The 19,744-nt window shown below is 41.6% G+C and overlaps 1 protein-coding gene across 1 annotated transcript in view; it reads left to right on the top strand.

The window, feature by feature from the left end:
* LOC120729275 (Golgi apparatus protein 1-like) overlaps positions 1-18,997 on the top strand; it is a 34,898-nt gene extending 15,901 nt beyond the window's left edge. Inside the window, exons 3-26 of the mRNA XM_040024803.1 lie at positions 319-405; positions 489-704; positions 1,389-1,592; positions 1,792-1,863; positions 2,014-2,200; positions 2,617-2,834; positions 3,153-3,274; positions 3,990-4,091; positions 5,189-5,342; positions 10,344-10,481; positions 10,723-10,809; positions 10,925-10,987; positions 11,972-12,085; positions 12,343-12,431; positions 12,551-12,668; positions 15,094-15,186; positions 15,304-15,441; positions 16,001-16,124; positions 16,207-16,349; positions 16,521-16,622; positions 16,784-16,891; positions 17,344-17,464; positions 18,243-18,349; positions 18,566-18,997. Of these exons, the coding sequence (XP_039880737.1) occupies positions 319-405; positions 489-704; positions 1,389-1,592; positions 1,792-1,863; positions 2,014-2,200; positions 2,617-2,834; positions 3,153-3,274; positions 3,990-4,091; positions 5,189-5,342; positions 10,344-10,481; positions 10,723-10,809; positions 10,925-10,987; positions 11,972-12,085; positions 12,343-12,431; positions 12,551-12,668; positions 15,094-15,186; positions 15,304-15,441; positions 16,001-16,124; positions 16,207-16,349; positions 16,521-16,622; positions 16,784-16,891; positions 17,344-17,464; positions 18,243-18,349; positions 18,566-18,733 (3,075 nt within the window). The 3' untranslated portion in view covers positions 18,734-18,997. The remainder of the gene's footprint in view (positions 1-318; positions 406-488; positions 705-1,388; positions 1,593-1,791; positions 1,864-2,013; positions 2,201-2,616; positions 2,835-3,152; positions 3,275-3,989; positions 4,092-5,188; positions 5,343-10,343; positions 10,482-10,722; positions 10,810-10,924; positions 10,988-11,971; positions 12,086-12,342; positions 12,432-12,550; positions 12,669-15,093; positions 15,187-15,303; positions 15,442-16,000; positions 16,125-16,206; positions 16,350-16,520; positions 16,623-16,783; positions 16,892-17,343; positions 17,465-18,242; positions 18,350-18,565) is intronic.
* Positions 18,998-19,744: the final 747 nt, after the last annotated feature.

Below are 19,744 nucleotides of genomic sequence, written 5' to 3'. Positions count from 1 at the left end.
AATAAACTATTCTTTTGTAAAATCGTCCAGGGTAGATTACTTAGATTTGGACTATTTCAACATCACATTCACAAAGAAACTTTGTGAGTTTAGAAGCTGCTTTCTCAAGAGAAACTTTTAACCGTTGTGCCTCCTCCAAAAATAAAGAAGAGAAATTATCTAATTAAATGCAATGCTTTATACGACCACCACAAACTCTTTGCTACTAGTTGTAGTTAATGAGTTGGCTTTTTTTTAGTCATGTTCACTATGTTTCATTTCTAATTAACATATAAATTCGATTGTAATTGAAATCCTAACTTTTTTTTCCTCAATCAGCTTCTGTGGAACTACAAACTCAATCTAACCACAGATCCAAAGTTTGAATCTGTGGCCATGGAGATTTGTAAGAGCACCATCACTGAGGTCAGTCTGCCTTTGACTCTACAGGGAAGTTCTAGGTCTGTCCTTTGCTCTCCTCTGACCTGTCAAATGTTCTGCACCTTCAGATAAAGGAGTGTAATGAGGTGGAGCGAGGGAGGGGCTACCTGGTGTCCTGCCTGGTGGATCACCGTGTTAACATCAGTGAGTACCAGTGTAACCAGTATATCACCAAGATGACCAGCATCATCTTCAGCGACTACAGGTTGATCTGTGGCTTCATGGACAAATGCAAAGAAGATATCAACAGCCTGCGCTGCGGCAGCATCAACATAGGACACAAGGTCAGGACTGTGCAAATATATGCAGAAGTTAATAAATCATAAAATGGAGTCCATAAATCAGGAAAGGTTCATTTACAGGCTTTTCGGGTTAAACGACAAAAATAATAAGGTGGCGTAACCAGAGGAAACCCACCTCTCCAAGTGGCAAGTGCAGGCTATTTAGTGCTTATTATAATACACAAAATCTCCATTTGTATATGATGTCCTCCTACACAGTCCACAATTGGCACACAAGTACATCTTAGGCCTACAAAGGTTCTTATCAATATTACATATTATATTGTAATCATGTTGCCTAGTAACCCCCAGGAAACGGGCTAAACTAACCCTAAGATTTTTAGCATTTATGCACTTGCAACACTTGTTACTGTTATTTTCAAACATATAAATAGTGTCGAGTCTTGTACTGTACCCACGTTACATTGTGTCCTGTTAAGTTCCATTTGGTAAAATATAGTTGGAAGTTTTTGCAAATCCCATTAATTTCTTTCTCGTTATATGGAAGAGAAAGTCAACCCACTCTTTGGTCTGCAAGAATTTTGTAAGCCAGCTGGAATCAAACCAGCAACCGTTTGCTTGCCAATGGAATGTGTAAACCACTACATTATGACACCATGCCTATAGATCATCAGCATATTCAGAGTGTCATTGCCCTCTCTCTGAATCCCTGATGTCTCTTTACAGGACATTCACTCCCAGGGTGAAGTGATCGCTTGTCTCGAGAAGGCGTTAGTGAGGGAGGTGGAGCAACAGGATCATGCTCATCCAATCAAAGAGGAGTGTCAGAAAGCGATCCTGCGGGTGGCGGAACTTTCCTCAGATGACTTTCACCTCGACAGACACCTTTACTTCTCCTGCCGAGACGACCGCGAGAGGTTCTGCCAGAACGTAAGGAGGCTCTACCGCTGCTTGCATGATGTTCATGCTTCCGGTGATCAGACACAAACAGTTAATGCATTCAGAAAATATGGAAATTATACATGAACTGGTTTCTCTTGGTTTCCAACTGTAGAAACACAAGCTGTGTGGGGCTGGCAAATCCCTTTAACATCTCAGAGCGGAAACGCTTTTCTACTTTTCTCCACAGATTCAGGCAGGAGAAGGGAAAGTCTACAAGTGTCTGTTCAATCACAAGTTTGAAGAGGCCATGTCGGAAAAGGTACAACCATCTCATTTATTCATCTTGTTCCTCGGCGTGGCTGACAGGGCTGCACGATCGTGATTGATGAAACTCTGTAGGGCTTTTGAGTAAACTTTAGTGAATTTGTTTGGTCTCTAATAACCTTTCTCCCCTCCTTCGCCTTCAAAGTGCCGTGATGCTCTCACCACTCGTCAGAAGCTCATCTCTCAGGACTACAGAGTTAGTTACTCGTTAGCTAAAGCCTGCAAGCTGGACCTGAGGAAGCAGCGCTGCAGCCTGGACACCAGCCTGCCGCGTGCCCGTGAAGCCCGACTGTCATACCTGCTCCTATGCCTTGAAGCTGCTGTACACCGTGGTCAGTGGTGGTGGTGTTGTTGTTGGTGGTGGGGGGGTGTTTAGAGAAAAACTGGTCATTAACTCAGGGTTGCAAAAATCTTCTTAATATCAATCTCCTGTATCTAACACTAGATTGACAAAGCTAGAAGATGGTGAACAAAGGAGGACACCAAAATATAACTTAGAGTAAAGATTGGACTTAACCCTTATGTGGTGGACTTAAACTCTATATAGAATTTATTTGGAATATATTGTTAAATGAGACCTTGAAATCCCAGAGTAGCCAAAAAGTAAATGAATACAGCTTTAAGTAAAGAGTATTTCTTTTTTTATAAATATAATTGCAAACATAATGAATAGGGTGTGAAGTTATCTACATTTCATGTGCATTCATTGTTAATCGTGTTAGTAATAGGTGGTTCTTGTGCTACGCAGGGCATCCGGTCAGCGGAGAATGCCAGGGGGAGATGCTGGACTACCGGCGGATGCTGATGGAGGATTTCTCTCTCAGTCCGGAGATCGTGCTTCACTGCCGGACGGAGATCGAGGCCCAGTGCTCCGGCCTGCACCGCAAAGGCCGCACACTGCACTGTCTGATGAGAATCGGTCGTGGTGACCGGAGCAATGCCATGGACAGCGTCTGCCAGAACGCTGTAAGACCATTGCATGAAATAATCAGTCCTTCATTCAATCAGTCATCATGAAATAAAACTGCAAATTTAGTTATCAAAAATGTTGTTGTCAGTGAAGAACATTCAGATTTTGTATTGGCTAAATACTTCACAAACAGCAGACACTGTGACCGGTACTCTGAGTTGTCATGTCATGTCGGGCAGAATTTTGTTTGATCAGATTTGCAGTTACTGGGGGTTGATAGGTTGTCAATAAAATAATGACAAATAAATAAAATCCAGCTTCTTGCCATCAAATTTATTTCCTGAATATTTGAATATTATTTTTCCTCACTGCAGCTTCAGACTCTGATCCAGTCTGCTGATCCAGGAGGCGACTATCGGATCGACCGGGCTCTCAACGAGGCCTGCGAGTCCGTTATCCAGACTGCCTGCAAACACATCCGCAATGGAGACCCAATGTGAGTTGGTTACACACGTGCACACATGCAACTGCTTTCAGGTTAAACTTAATCGGAATTTTAAATGATAATCAGATGATACTTTTTAAATGTAGTTTTTATTAAGACTTACATAAGTACATAAGCATTCATATTTTCACTGCTGCTGTTATCGTGACCGAGTACAACAGTGACACGCTGCTTTTTTTTATCATAAGAATATTAAAAAAGGAACCAAAACAGACACAAGTGCTAAAATTAATAGTCTTAATTACCATGACCACGATTTAATCGCGTATGTGCTTAAAGTTAAGGGGAGCCGCACTGTGTTGAAAATTACGTAATTACCATTCAGCATATTGTAATTCAAGTAGTCTAGAGGGAGCCTAGACTGCACCTGCAACTGCACCTTCTCTGGCTTCTGCTTTTCGGCTTTAGAAACTGTAGCATGAAAGACTGAAAATATCCATGTCGCAGGTAAGATACAGTGCGGCGATAGCTCAAACGTAGGACTTTAACCTGGGAGATTGGAGTTTGATAAAAACAAAAAAACAGCATATGTTTATCCCATAGGCATCACATGTAATTGTTAACGTTTAAAACAGGGGGCTTAAAACAGCAAGAGAGACCTGCAGGAGAAAGACGCCTGCTTTCAAAATCTGCCTTTTTTCATTCTTCGGATTCCCTGGTAAACACTGATTCATGTGCTGGTATGTCTGTGTGTGTCGGTGTGCAGGATCCTGTCATGCCTGATGGAGCATCTGTACACAGAGAAGATGGTGGAGGACTGTGAACACCGCCTGTTAGAGCTTCAGTATTTTATATCCAGAGACTGGAAGTGAGTGTGCCCGCTGATGCTGATGGGAATGCGACAAATCGACATTGTTCAGCTGTAGAACTTTCTCTGGTGTTTAAGCTTGTTTTCCTGGTTTATATTAAGTCCAGCTAGATAGTTAGCCTCTTTTTTTCATCAGCACGCAAAAGACGTTGTTCTACAGCTCATTGAATTCAAGCATGGTTCTCTAATAGGGTGAAGTGCACTATGGCAGCAAGTCAACTTGTGGCATTTGTTTCCTATCAATTCAGTTCCAGTTCAATTCAATTCAGTTTAATTTATATAGCACCAAATTACAGCACAGTGGCACGGTGGTTAGCACTGTTGCCGCACAGCAGGAAGGTCCTGAGTTCAATTCCAACATCAGGCCGGGGTCTTTCTGTGTGGAGTTTGCATGTTCTCCCCGTGTTTGCGTGGGTTCCCTCTGGGTACTCCGGCTTCCTCCCACTGTCCAAAGACATGCAGCTTGTGGGGATAGGTTAATTGGAAAATCGAAATTGCCATTAGGTGTGAATGTGCGAGTGAATGTGAGCGCGAATGGTTGTCTGTCCCTGTGTGTTGGCCCTGCGACAGACTGGCGACCTGTCCAGGGTGTACCCCGCCTCTCGCCCTATGACAGCTGGGATAGGCTCCAGCGCCCCCCGCGACCCTGAAAAGGAGAAGCGGAAGCGAATGGATGGATGGACCAAATTACAGCCGTATTCACCTCAAGTTGTTTCATATTGTAAGGTAAAGAGTGCTAAGGTGCACAGTGGGTAAAAACCGCCAACGCTCTGCTAAGGAAAAAACTGTAGCATTGCAAACCTCCTCTGGCATTAACATCAGCGCAAAAACTGAGTGCTGGGAGCTTTGTGGTGTGGGATTCCATGCCCAAGCAGCTCCTGTAGGTGTAATGCGCAGGTGGCCCAGTAACTTTTTCCATGTAGTGTATCAGAAAATGTGGCAGGCTGATGATTTTGGGAGTAGTGATGGGTAACATGAAGAAAAAAAACACCAGCTGAAACTGTACAATAGAATGACTTGAATCAGCAGGAAACAGGACTTGAAGGAGGTCTGTTTTGTGGGTGTGTTTTAGTATCCATTAAGTTTTTGTCTTCCAGACTGGACCCCATCCTTTATAAGAAATGTCAGGCTGACGCCGCCCGCCTCTGCCACACACACGGCTGGAACGAGACCAACGAGGTGATGCCACCGGGTGCTGTCTTTTCCTGCCTCTATCGCCATGCCTACCGCACAGAGGAGCAGGGAAGACGGGTATGTTGACAGCAGAAGCAAACACTTTAGACCGCACTAAGCTGTTTAGGTATAATATTTTGGTTGGTTCAGGGTTATATTTGGTCATAGCAGCAAGCATAACTCTGTTTTTTAAATTTAACAGGCGAAATCTGAAAAGCAGGTAAGAACTCTGATTTTACCTAAATCAGTTCGTACTGATCCTGGTGAGGAGTTAACTCGATGATGATTGTAATGGTGATGGTTGGAGCGAGGCTGAATCAAACTGTTAACTCCGTGGTGGCGCTAGAACAACTCGGGGCATGATCAGAGTCAGTCTAATGTCAAACTTTACTTCTATGGAACTTCAAATGTTTAAAAGTGTGAATGATGTGTCTGCATTAAGTTATGAAAAGTATCTGGAACTTTTGGTCTTAAGCATCTTGCCGACGCTACAGGAACCTAAAATTAAAAGACACCCAAACTAATGCAAAAGTGCTCTTAATTTTGGTATATAGATGGTAAAAGCAAGTCCTTCAGAGGACAAGAGCACATTTTAAAATCCATCATGAAACTATGAAAGCTAATCTAGGAGCAGGATTCAGTTTAGTTGTTCACTCTCATGACACAAATTGCTACTGAAGTGCTGGCTTGTACCCTTCTTCTAAGTCACAGGTTCAGTAGTTCAAATGATGAACCCTGACTGCTCTGCTTGGTTTTGAAATCTGTATAATCACTTTCTCTCTTTCCAAAAAATTAATGAGTTGGAAATCCACTTCGCCCTGATTTTGAGTAATTATACTGATTATAAAGAAGACCCTTGACAGCTTGATTTGATATAATTATATGGTCTCAGTAATCATGGTGTATGCATGTGTCACAAACCTTCAGTGTGAGCGCCAGTTCAGAAAGGTGGGACATTTTAGCTGTTTCACACATCCACACAAAAGAGCCTTTACTACGTGTGTAAATGCACAGTCATTTGGCAAGCTAAACACGCTTGGATTAAAACTTGAAACTGTTGAGCAGCTGCAGTAAAACAAGTGGTGCCACTAAACAGATAAACACTAAAGATCAATATTTGTCATGAAAATTAATCAGTTTAAAAAAATAATGAAAAAACAGCAGTTGAAAAGTAACTTGGCGCAAAAGAAAATGCTTCAAATCGTGCTTCAAATTCAGTCCATGTTGTGATGATTTAACTTCCCTCGTGTTTTAAAAGCAGTGCATCCAGATTGGCTCATGGTTGAAAGCACTGTCTTGAAAATGCTGTCTTGAAAATGCTGTCATGAATGATGCGTTTTTTCTACAAATGGAGAAAAGTTCTGCTTCGTGATAGTTTTACTGTAGGCAGCATGAAACGTGCCACAGAGATAAAAAGCCACTCGAGGTTAGTAATGCGTCGTGGTACATTCAGAGTCTGCGGTGAATGGGGATGGTGACCTCAATCAATGCAGGCTGTGTTATTGTAAATCAGTACATGAGTAACCAGGAGAATTCAGGTTTTTATAGATTTTTCAACTGCTCAGTTGAGAGCTACTCACACTCACCACGCACAGTGGGCTGGTCAAACACACACACACACACACACACACACACACACCGAGCCCTTTCCAACACCTCGTGCAGCCCCACACAGCAGAAATCCACCAGAAGCCTCTCCCACCCAGCGCGCTGCTCTCCTCCAGCTTATATCAGAGGTGGGACCAAGTCATTGTTTTGCAAGTCTCAAGTAAGTCTCAAGTAATGTCAGGCAAGTCAGAGTCGAGTCTCAAGTCACTGGTGTAAAAGTCCGAGTCAAGTCACAAGTCTGAAATTTTGAATTTCAAGTCCTTTCGAGTCTTTATAAAAAAAAAAAAAAAAAAAAAAAACGAAAAAAGAATGTTGCAGTTATGCTAAATGTAAATATTAGACCATGTAATTTTTAAATCTGTGTTTTTCTCAACACATGACCAAATAGTGAACTTAGAAAATATACACAAATTGTGAAATTGCACCTCTTTAAAATGCAGCTCAATTAAACCTAGCTCCAAGAATAATTTTCACCGACAGTTCTGAGATAAGCTGCATGTTATTCTTGGATGCGGTTGTAGGACCGGTGTCGTGCCAAAGTAGGTATCCCCGACAGAATTTGTTTCCCCTGTGCTGGGAACACGCAGGAAGTACTGATGTTTTCATTTTGTGAAAAATTAGTATCATTACATTACCATTCAGTTTGAGGGTTACAACAGAGAATTATATATTTATTGCTCACGGGGTATCAGATGGGATTATTTTAATAAACCATAAACATTTTGGCTAATAACTATTTTTATTCCCCTGTAACTTTATTATATAAAGAGCTAAATCCTCCAAAGTTTCAGGAGAAATGCGTCATAATAAGAAGTGTTTGTGAACGAAAAATCAGCAATGTGGGATACTGTTTGTCCGTGATTTACACAGGGGGAACAAATTGTGGCAGGACCAGCCTGATATTATTTGTATCCCACTATAACTTCGTTGTATAAAGAGCTAAGATCTCAAAAATGTCAGGAGTAGTTAGTCATTATAAGAAGTGTTTGTAAACTAAAAATCAACAATGCGGGATACTGTTTGTCCGTGATTTGGACAGTCCAGCGTGTGCTCCCGACGCAGGGGAAACAAATTCTGTCGGGGATACCTAGTTTGGCACGATAGTAACTTCAGGTCACTGCAACAAGCCCAGGTACAGTTTACCGACGGATGGGTGCAGGACCTTGAAATGCACCGTGTACAACGAAAGACCATCGTACGTATCATAAGTTTACCAGTCTCACAAATCGTCTTCATAAATACACATTCGTTAACCGTTTATTAATAGGACCTTTGAGCTCAATGGTAATTAATTAGCAGTGGAAATAATTTCTGGTACGCATCACAGAAATGTAGCAGTGACAATAATATTGTATGCTGTAATCGTACTGGGCAATTAGTGATACAAAAAACCTGTTTTACCCTGTGAATAAAAGTATATGTTTTTGTCAATGTACCATGGTAATAACAGAAGCGAAACGCAATATTGTGCCAGGACAATTCCCTATTTATGCACAATAAACAAAGGAGCATAGCGCGACAATTTCTGTTCAGCGTCAGACTTGCTTGTAATAATACAACAGCTTCTTGACATTTTTGTGTTTCTTTTTTATCGCTGTGTGACTGATTTCAATTGAAAGCCTGCGTGCGCTAGTACCGCTTGCCACGAGTTCCCAGAATCCTTTGCGGTTTTACCCCTGAATGACGTCACATTTTCAATCTCTATGTAATATGCATGTTAAATTTGATATTTGGGGTGAAATATCAAGTCTTTTCAAGTAAACCGGTTCAAGTCCAATTCAAGTCCCAGGTCATTGGTGTAAAAGTCCAAGTCAAGTCACAAGTCTTAGAACATTTTTTCAAGTCAAGTCTAAAGTCATAAAATTAATGACTCGAGTCTGACTCGAGTCCAAGTCATGTGACTCGAGTCCACACCTCTGGCTTATATCACCTCTGGAAGGTAATTGGTGATAAACGAGGGCAGACAAGCAGCAGCTGCTTCCTGAGGGAGACGGCAGGGGCAAAGAGAGACAAGGGGGAGGGGCAAGAAAAAGGAGGAGGAGAGGGAGAGGACAACACCACACCCACACACTCCCAAAATTTCCTGAAAATGACAGATTATTGAAAATAAGGATTTACAAGGTGACAGAGGGGATTTCTTTTTGGCTTCCTAGCTGGTATAGCAAGTCTGGGCTTTAATCTCTTGGTCACCAGGTAGCGCTGCAACACAGTACTTTAGTGCAGGTCATATGGTTTTCCTTATTTTGTGTTGTATAGTTCCAAAGTTCCCCAAAAAATTAGATCAGTACAAACAATCCCAAGCTCAGGGTTCAGACTGCTACTATAGAGTACTATGCAAAAGCCTCGAGCAGCCCTTATTTCTTCACATAGTTAATGGGAAACTGGTCCAGTAAAGTATTATAAACATAAATGGAAATTCATGGCCACCTTCTTCAGTCAGTCAGTCTAGTCTTTGTGGACAGTTCTCTCAGGTGCTTTGCTGTTTTTTCCCCTTGTTTAAGGACATGACTTACTTATATTGTTTGTCTGTTGTAGATATTTTTTTAGGTCTGCCACTAGTTTCCTCAGCTTTTTGAGGGACACGTGTCACACCATTCCGAGACAATTTCAAATTGGCCCCTTGCTAAGTTGTCTGTTTTGTATAGACAGAACACTGCATCATCCCTGGAGTTAGGTGTAAAAACAGTCCTCTGAAAACAGACTGTACAAAAACTGGATGAAAAATGAGGGGAAAAGCAGCAGAAGTCAAACAAAGATCTTCTGAAAGGCTGGAGAACTGTTGCTCCGGACCATTTTTTTTTTTTTAAAAAGTAGAAGAAACTCACTTTGGATGCAAAATACAAAGAAATGAGGGGTGGCTCAGGACTTTTGCACAGTGCCGGCTCTGTGTGATCTCAGAGCAACCAACCGCTGTTTAAATCTTCTGTTTGTGAGAGGCATCAGGTAGACGATGAACTGAGAGGCTACATCAACACCCAGTGTAAGATAACCATGTTTTTAACTGTGAATCATGCATAATACCCCCTTTTAATCTAGTGAGCTACATATAGCTTACAATTTATACCCCTTTGAAACCCATTTAATCTACATTTCATTTAATTTAATTAACTAGCTATCCATTTCCTCCATCCAAAATAACATGATAATGATAAAAACTGGAAGTCCGGGTAAGGCCCCAACCAGAGAGAGACTAACTGAGCAGACTGAGAATGTAAGAAAACAAATAACAAACCAACTACAACGACAAACATAAAACCCTGTAAAGGGTGTTCTCTGCCAGCAGGGTCTGTGCAGTTCTGTTGGGGAAAAAAGGCAAATGATTGTGACAATAATGTTCATTATATATCAGAACCTGGCACTTACTAAACTACTTAATACACATCCACACGTCATCATTGCTCCTCACAGAAGAAAACTGTGAATGGGTGTGTGTTTCACCTTGTGACCAGTGATGTATGTGTTTGTTTGCAGTTATCTCGGGACTGTAAGGTGGAAGTTCAGAGGATTCTCCACCAGAGGGCGCTGGATGTGAAGTTGGACCCAGAGCTGCAGAAACGCTGCATGACTGACCTCGGCAAGTGGTGCAGCGAGAAGACAGATGCTGGACAGGTGAGCACACAGCGGCCGTTACTGCTGCTTATATCTGTTAGAGTTCTCTGACGCCATTCTGGCAGCCTGTGGTCTTTGATGTGCACACAGTGTCATAAATCCTGTGGCTGGAAAATACTGGGACTAGTCTAGTTCACATGTAAACCAGCCTATAGATGCAGAGGTTCACACATTAGGGGCTGCCGCACAGTAATGGTTGAAATGCTCTTGTTCTTGCTGCTGAATGTGTGCCTCTGTCCAGGAGCTGGAATGTCTGCAGGATCATTTGGAGGACTTAGTTTCCGGCTGCAAGGACGTCGTGGGCAACCTGACAGAGCTGGAGTCAGAGGTTAGCAAAGCTAAACTGAAAACAGGCAGGAGCTGTTAGAGAAACAGTGTTGACACAAGCGATTCTTGTCTCACCTTCACATTTATGACCCGTTGCTGTCTGTTTCGTTGTTCAGGACATCCAGATCGACGCTCTCCTCATCAGAGCCTGTGAGCCCGTCATTCAGGCACACTGCCACGTGAGCATATTTGACTTTACCTTGGGACACGTGAGGGAAAAGTGGTGGCGGTAACCTGTTGCATGCCTGTTTGTGAAGTTATGTAGAGTGGGCATTGTGTCAAAGAGACTTTAAAACATTTTGTCTTCAAACCTCAAATGCTAAAGATCTGCAGGGTACGTAAAGATATGTTTCAGTTGCTCACAGTGCTTTTGGTCTTGTTTTTTTACTGTATTCATGCCTACACATGGGTTGCCCAACACTAATGCATTCTTTTCTGTTGCTTGCATTAAAATAAATGTTATTCAGTGTGGTTCCTCAAGAATATACACGTTAAAATAATCAAAGGAACACTTTTTATTTAGACTATAGCATCAAGTCAGTGAAAACTCTAGAATATTGATCTGGTTAGTTTAATAGCTCAGAGGGTTGTTAATCCAGAAGAGAGACAATTACTTTAGAGAGCTGGACAAGACTGTAGGAGGTCCTTAACCCATCAACAGGATCAGTATCTGTTCTTTTGTGTAAGAAGGAACGTTTTTTTGAGCCGTGTATTTATTTTCCGGAGTATAGTCGGAGTATTTTCATTTATTCCACTGAACAATGACACTGTGGTGGTGTTGTGCGTTGTTGTCCCTGAATGTCACGTAAATAACTGGACTCTCCCAAACACGTCACTATAAGACTGGACTCTCACACACGTCACCACACATTTCCTATAATCCTATAATTCCTATAATTTATAATCCTTATCTTTATAATCTCTTCTGCTATTTACACATTCTATAATTTATAATCCTTATCTTTATAATCTCTTCTGCTATTTACACATTCTATAATTTATAATCCTTATCTTTATAATCTCTTCTGCTATTTACACATTCTTTACTGTAAATTCCTAAGTTAATTTGTAAATTTTTGTAGTAAACTTGAGTAAATTTGAATTTGAATTTGAATTTGAAATAGAAACATTTTGGATGTTTGCATTGTTATTTGTGTGTGCAGGATGTAGCTGATAACCAGATCGACACAGGTGATCTGATGGAGTGTTTGGTTCAGAATAAACACCAGAAGGAGATGAATGACAAATGTGCAGTTGGGGTCACACACTTCCAGCTGGTGAGTGATCATGAAATTCTGTTTTCTGTCTCTGTTTCTCTCTTTACTCTGTGATACCAGTTTCTTTTTCTTGTTGTTCTTGTCTTTGATTTTGAATTTTATCTTCAAAGAGCTGATAGACTCAGAGAAGCTTTAATATTTGAATATTGTTTTTGAGTTACACAATAGTGACAACAAGAATGAAATAAATGCAAATAATTGTAAAAACGAAAAAAGGATAATACTATCACCATAGTATCCCTGTGCTTCTCTCTCAGATTCAAATGAAGGATTTCCGGTTTTCCTATAAGTTCAAAATGGCCTGCAAGGAGGATGTTCTGCGCTTGTGTCCAAACATCAAGAAAAAGTGAGACTCTATGACTGCTAACCAATGAGAATAGTGCAAAATCTCCTTGAGGTTGAGCTTTAGTTTAACATTTTAACTGATTTAATTGGACATAAGTGACTCTCTGTGTGACCCTGCAGAGTGGATGTTGTCATCTGCCTCAGCACCACAGTGAGGAATGACACGCTGCAGGAGGCCAGGGAGCAGAGGGTGTCTCTGAAATGTCGTAAACAGCTGCGGGTAGAGGAGCTGGAGATGGTACCACACACACACACACATACGCACACATGCACACACAGTCAGACTTCTTTCAGACAGTCTGCCAGCCACAGTGTTACCTAACCCTTAACGTATCCATGACAACACAATGTTTTGCTTATGTCATTTGATCTCAGCACTTTAAACTTAATTTTAGACTGTATATAAAAACGGACATAGCATCCAGGTATAAAAAGTGAAGCCAACATAGAAGTGTCTTCAGCCGGGATTATCTTTAAATTTGGTTAATTAGCTATTGACTGTAAACTTGCTCCTCACACTGTTGCCAACATGAAAGTGTAAAAATGTACAGACAGTTTCACGTATTTTTGATGGATGGGTCAATAAACCTGCAGTGTGGGGAAAAAGTCAAAAGCCTCCTTATTGTCAAAACAGTGGTGACACCTATTAGCTAACATTGAAACATATATGAAACACACAAGTAGCTTAATAGAAAAAAATAGTGTTGCGCTAACGAATATAGTTATTGCATTGACATGTTCCAATAAACAGATTCATTTCAATTCAATTCAATTTTATTTATGTAGCGCCAAATCACAACAAAAGTCGCCTCAAGGCGCTTCATAGATACAGAGAAAAACCCAACAATCATATGACCCCCTATGAGCAAGCACTTTGGCGACAGTGGGAAGGAAAAACTCCCTTTTAACAGGAAGTAACCTCCGACAGAACCAGGCTCAGGGAGGGGCGGGGCCATCTGCTGCGACCGGTTGGGGTGAGAGAAGGAAGACAGGATAAAAGACATGCTGTGGAAGAGAGACAGAGATTAATAACAGATATGATTCAATACAGAGAGGTCTGTTAATACATAGTGAGTGAGAAAGGTGGCTGGAAAGGAAAAACTCAATGCATCATGGGAATCCCCCGGCAGCCTACGTCTATTGCAGCATAACTAAGGGAGGATTCAGGGTCACCTGGTCCAGCCCTAACTATATGCTTTAGCAAAAAGGAAAGTTTGAAGCCTAATCCTAAAAGTAGAGATAGTGTCTGTCTCCTGAATCCAAACTGGAAGCTGGTTCCACAGAAGAGGGGCCTGAAAACTGAAGGCTCTCCCTCCCATTCTACTTTTAAATACTCTAGGAACAACAAGTAGGCCTGCAGAGCGAGAGCGAAGTGCTCTAATAGGGTGATATGGTAGTACAAGGTCATTAAGATAAGATGGGGCCTGATTATTTAAGACCTTGTATGTGAGGAGCAGGATTTTGAATTCAATTCTGGATTTAACAGGAAGCCAATGAAGGGAAGCCAAAACAGGAGAAATCTGCTCTCTCTTTCTAGTCCCTGTCAGATGCATTCTTATGAACTAAAACTTAATGCAGTGGCAGGTGGGCGCTCCATCATCTTGAATAGATGTTTTATGTATGTGTCTAGAGACCAGCAGCATACGTTTTACACCAAAGGCAGAGGAGAAGAGAACTTGTAGGTGCTAGTGTGGCATAGAGGTAACATGACCGCAAGCCTCCTTTTCATTACCGCAAGCCGAATTTCCTGACCTGAACTCAGGGCTCTAACATACAAAAACATGAATAAACGTGCACATTTATTGCCGGGATTGCTGCAGTTACTTATTAGCAACAGGTTAGACATGCAACCTTCCAGATAAATAGATGTGAACTTCACTGACTTGTATCGGACTCTTTTTGCAGTTTTACAGCCTCCACAATTCACTAACTTAATGTTTTATTCAATATGGCTAGAAACCAGGAGCTGAGCTTATAAACCTATAAGCTGGGAAGTGTTTACTGAGGTCATAGAGAAATCCTTCTATACAACTGGAAGTCTTTTTGTAGCCATGGGAGTTACCCGAGGCCCATCTACATTAACTTCACTTTTCACAAGGAGGATAAATCCATCTTTTTACTATGTTCATAGTGCAGCACTGGTGACTGGAGTTTTACTGTAATATGAAAGAAATCTTGCAAATTTGATCTTTCCTGGTCAACACTGATCGGGAATGTCACTATAAGAAAGAACTTTTCTTATCAGTATCTCACGATAAGAAACAGCTACTTCCGGCTGTTCAGTGGTTTAAACACTAGATGTCCTTTATGACACAACCCAAAAGGGACATGTGTCTCCATCTTGAATCGGACTAGGGATCTTTTCCTCATTAAGGAAATGTGTAAACTACGACACTATAGAACCACCAAGTAATGTTTAAGTCCTACAGTTTATAGACAAGCATTAAAGTTAGTGTTTCCTTAAGCATAAGCTTTTTTAGGATTTATAAAACTAGACAATAACACACTACTGTGTGAACTGTGATACAGAAAAGCACCACGGGACATTTAATCTGTAAAACCAGGTTCTACTTTGGTTCTACTTTTACTTTTGTCAAAAATCAGTTTTGTAAAAATTTTTCTAAGAAAAACACTAAAGTTTCCTTTTTTTCCCTCTCATTCAGTCCGAAGATATTCGGTTGGAACCAGAGTTGTACGAGCCCTGCAAGTCAGACATCAGTCGTCTGTGTCCCAACGTAGCATTTGGTAACGCTCAGGTAGGGAATGCAGAGTGTTGTGTAAGAATAGAAGCATTGTATTGTTCTTTTCTGCTGTTTGCCTCCACTCTTTATCGTTCTCGTCTTCACTCGTCCTGGCCCTCTGCTCCTACTCAGATGATTGAGTGTCTGAAGGAGCAGAAGAAGCAGCTCAGCCAGCGCTGCCACCAGCGGATCTTCAGACTGCAGGAGGTGGAGATGAGCGACCCCGAGCTCGACTACCAGCTCATGAGAGTCTGCAAACAGATGATCAAGGTGATGGAGGCAGGAAAAAGGGAGAGGAGATCGTGGGGAAAAGCACTGGGACTGAATTCTGTCATTGTGGTGCTGTGTTTTTGACTGAGAGTTGTGAAACCTCACTCTTTTATTAAAGTTTTTTCTCATCTATACCTTTGTGCTGCAAAACCTGCTGAAATAGTTTGATAGGAAACTTCTACTGATTTAATTTTAGCAGTGGTTTACATTTTATAATCTTAGCACATATTCTTTATATAAATTGTAAACCAAAAAGTAGCTATATGTTTAAGAAAGATTTAAAGGAGTAAAAACGTGAGTGTTTTACAACCTGAAATGAGTAAATGGACTTAATTCCTCTTCACAGATGACCCACGTTCTGGACTTCCTGTGATTTTGCACACATTTACCTTTCAGTTACTTTTTCTGCATATTTACTTTTATATGTACAGTTTTACAGCCTCACATTAACTGTTTAACACAGTGTGACTAAACTATGGCTTTATGGTCTTTTTGGAGTAATTGTCAGCGTGTTCCTAGATCTCATTATCTGTACAAACACCATTACTCTCTCCTGCAGCGCTTCTGTACAGAAGCAGATGCCAGGAATGTGCTCCAGTGTCTAAAGCAGAATAAGAACAGTGAGCTGATGGATCCCAAGTGTAAACAGATGATCACCAAGAGGCAGATCACACAGAACACAGGTATTCACACAGAACCACACAGAGTCCTGTAAAAAAGACCGTAGCGTCCTCTGTCCTCATCCTTCTCTTCCTCCCCCTTCAGACTACCGTCTGAACCCAGTGCTGAGGAAGGCATGTCGAGCCGACATCCCAAAGTTCTGCCAGTCCATCCTGAACAAAGCGAGCGAGGACGGTGAACTGGAGGGTCAGGTCATCGCCTGCCTCAAACTCAAATACGCTGACCAGGTTAGAGCACAACTCTACTAAGGTCGTGTTTGTTTCAAAGATACAGGCAGACATTGTTTTTGCTGTAAGTTGTAGTGTATGCCTTTCAACAGTGTTGTGAAAGACGAAAATCTATAACATGGTGATTGATTGTTGTTAAATTGTGTGTTTTCTGACCGGGGTTTGTTTTAGAGATTGTCTTCAGACTGCGAAGACCAGATCAGAGTGATTCTCCAGGAGTCTGCGCTCGACTACAGACTGGACCGACAGCTGCAGATGCACTGCTCAGAAGAAGTACGTGCTTACACACACACACACACACACACACACACACACACACACACACACACACACACACACACACACACACACACACACACACACACACACACACACACACACACAAAGACAAACAAATGAACAATTCTCTCCTCCTTTTTTTTCTCCCTCTGCAGATCTCCAGATTGTGCGCAGAGGAGGCGGCTGCCCAGGAGCAGACTGGTCAGGTGGAAGAGTGTCTAAAAGTCAACCTGCTTAAAATCAGACAGGAAGCCTGTAAAAAGGTACGTGTCCACAGTACAACATAAGATGAACTTGATTATTAGCATAATTCTGTTGGTTTTAAAATATCATGGACATTTTACAGTGTGTAGAATACTGTACTAGTACAGTATGTTTCAGAAGGCTTCAAAATATGAAAGGAGCCAAAGTCTGAACACAATGAAAACTTTAGCGTCGCTGTGACTGTTGCTTCTAGATGATCTCATTATTTTCATTCATAGTATCATAGAAGAAGGAGGGAAAATGGCTGAAAACTCTCATTAGCTAATTTGGCACACTTAGCAAAAAAGTCTAACATTAGCCACCAAAAGCTACTGGTTACACTTTCAGGTAACCTTGTATGTTTTTGTTTTTGTTTTTAGGTGTGTTTGTTTAGGTTTCACAGCAACAAAAAAAATGCTCACTGAATCTTAATGTAAAAACTCACATATCCCTTATTTGTTTGTGTTTGCAGGAAGTCCTGAACATGCTAAAGGAGAGTAAGGCAGACATCTTTGTGGACCCGGTCCTCCACACAGCCTGTGCTCTGGACCTGAAACACCACTGTGCCGCCATCACGCCGGGCAGAGGACGACGTGGGTGCTTTCACACAATCTTTCTTCTTGTGCAAAACTGTCAGGCTGGTTAGATGGAGCCAAGAAAGTATTCTAATCAGAGTCCGCTTCCCAATCAATGACTGTTTACTAATAAAGTTTGCTTGTCCATCTTTACCTCAGCCTGAAAGGCTCATGGGGTATTATTGTTGCCATGCCAACAAAAACTCAAGAATCAGGCAACATAGGTTTTTCAAATTGATACCTTAAGGCAGGGGTGTCAAACTCAAATACACAGTGGGCCAAAATTCAAAACTGGAACAAAGTCGCGGGCTAACATTAACATTTATTGAAAAAAAAAAATCTTCCTCCAGATATAAAAATGAATCTTTTCTTATGGACTCAAAGAAGTTTTGCTGGAAAACTGAATATGGAAGCAGCAAAGCTTAATACTAAACAATATATATATTAGCTGTATAATACCAGTAGGCAAGCTCTAATACTAATTTGGTATGGCTTTGCGGGCCAAATGTAATTAGGCTGCGGGCCAAATTTGGCCCGCGGGCCAGAGTTTGACACCTATGCCTTAAGGGAACAAGTTTATATCTCAGTAAGCTCACCTTTAAGATTGGCCTCAGAGGTCAAGGTTTTTTGAAAATCTTGTGAATGCGTTAACTTAAGACAGAGGTCACCTAGGATTTTCAAATTGGTACCATAGGTGCTTCTACTAGGAGGCTGAGGGGCTTGAATGTCTTTCACTGAGATTCTTTTTACTGTGTTTGGTCACCAAAACTAGATTTTTCTGTCCCTCTCCATGCAGAGATGTCGTGTCTGATGGAGGCGTTACAGGACAAGAGAGTTCGCCTTCAGCCTGAGTGTAAGAAGAGGCTTCAAGACCGCATCGACATGTGGAGCTATGCTGCAAAGGTAAACATCAAGAGTTGGATTACAGTGACAATTGGGACTAGAGATTCCACACTGATGCCAACACACAGGTAGCATCAGAGGAAGAGTTGTTAGGTTGCGTAATGTAGTTGCTGTGAGTACCTCAAAACATTTGTGCACTAATCATTCTATTAGTGTAAAGATACTTCACTCTATCCAGGCAAACACTGACGCTAGCCCCGTCCCTCTGTGCTATAGGTGGCACCAGCAGAAGGCTTCTCAGACCTGGCCGTGCAGGTGATGACATCACCCTCCAAGAACTACATCCTGTTCATGATCGCACTGAGTGTGTGCGTCCTGTTCCTGGTGGGGCTGCTGTGCGGTCGAATCACCAAGCGAGTGACGAGAGAACTGAAGGACCGATAGAAGACAGAGCGCCCCGATGCTTCCGAAAGAACTGAGTCCTTAAACCTTTCCCTACCTTCCTCCTCCTCTTCCTCCCCCTCCTCTCTCAGATGCCCGATCTGTAACCAGCCAGCCTGCACAGTGCCAACACCAGTGCCCAGCTCTGGACCCCGTTACCCCCTCAATGAATCCTAAAATCTCCCTTTGGACATCTCCAAACTCTGCGATAGCACCGGTTGTCTGATTCAAGTGTTTTTCCTCAATCATGTTTTTTTTTTTTTTTTTTTTTTTTAAACAAATCTGCTTTTGCTGAGGATCTTGTTTGAGGTTCTAACTAAGCGCTGTTCTTGATGTGACTGAGGGCTGTTGCTTCTGGGGCTAGAATTGCTCTCCCCCCCCCCACCCCCCGGTTCAGTCCTGACGCTTTTATTTTTGTGATATTTAATGGCGACTGGAGCATGCAGCGCAACAGGAAACCGTTTCTTTGGAAGTGACTGCAGCAGCCTGAGTCGTTCAACTTTGTGGTTGAATTCTGACAAGTTCCTGTTGCTTTGAAACATTTTCTCATCAGTGACAAAGTCCCATCCTCTCTTCCTTCATCTGGACCAGTTCAGATCCATCTCGCTTGTTACTGACTGGAAATGAAGGTCCAGCTGCTCTCAATATTGTCATTGACTGGATTGTCCTGCGCACATGGTTTTAAAACTTAATTTAAATGCTAACTTCATTGCACTTTTGTTTGTTTGTTTTTTAACATTATGCCTTATTTATTGTCTGATGATGTTTTAGTTTCTTTTGAGTTTGATCTTTTATGTTTTTTTCCTGGAAATCCAACTAAATACAGATTTTGTAGTCTACAGTGAGACATGCAGAGACGTACAGCTGTGTATGATGGAGCTTTAAAAGTACTAATTGTAAAAGGTTTAAAACCTTCCAAAGTTAACTAAAATGTCGAGAAGAATGTGAAGAAAGAACTGCTATGACTTAGAGATGTCAACTAGAGCTGAACTAGGACTGGACTGTACCTTTCAT

This window comes from Simochromis diagramma, unplaced genomic scaffold, assembly GCF_900408965.1.
Source record: "Simochromis diagramma unplaced genomic scaffold, fSimDia1.1 OVJJ01000299.1, whole genome shotgun sequence".
NCBI classification, from domain to species: domain Eukaryota; kingdom Metazoa; phylum Chordata; class Actinopteri; order Cichliformes; family Cichlidae; genus Simochromis; species Simochromis diagramma.
This window is presented reverse-complemented; position numbering and strand designations above follow the sequence as displayed.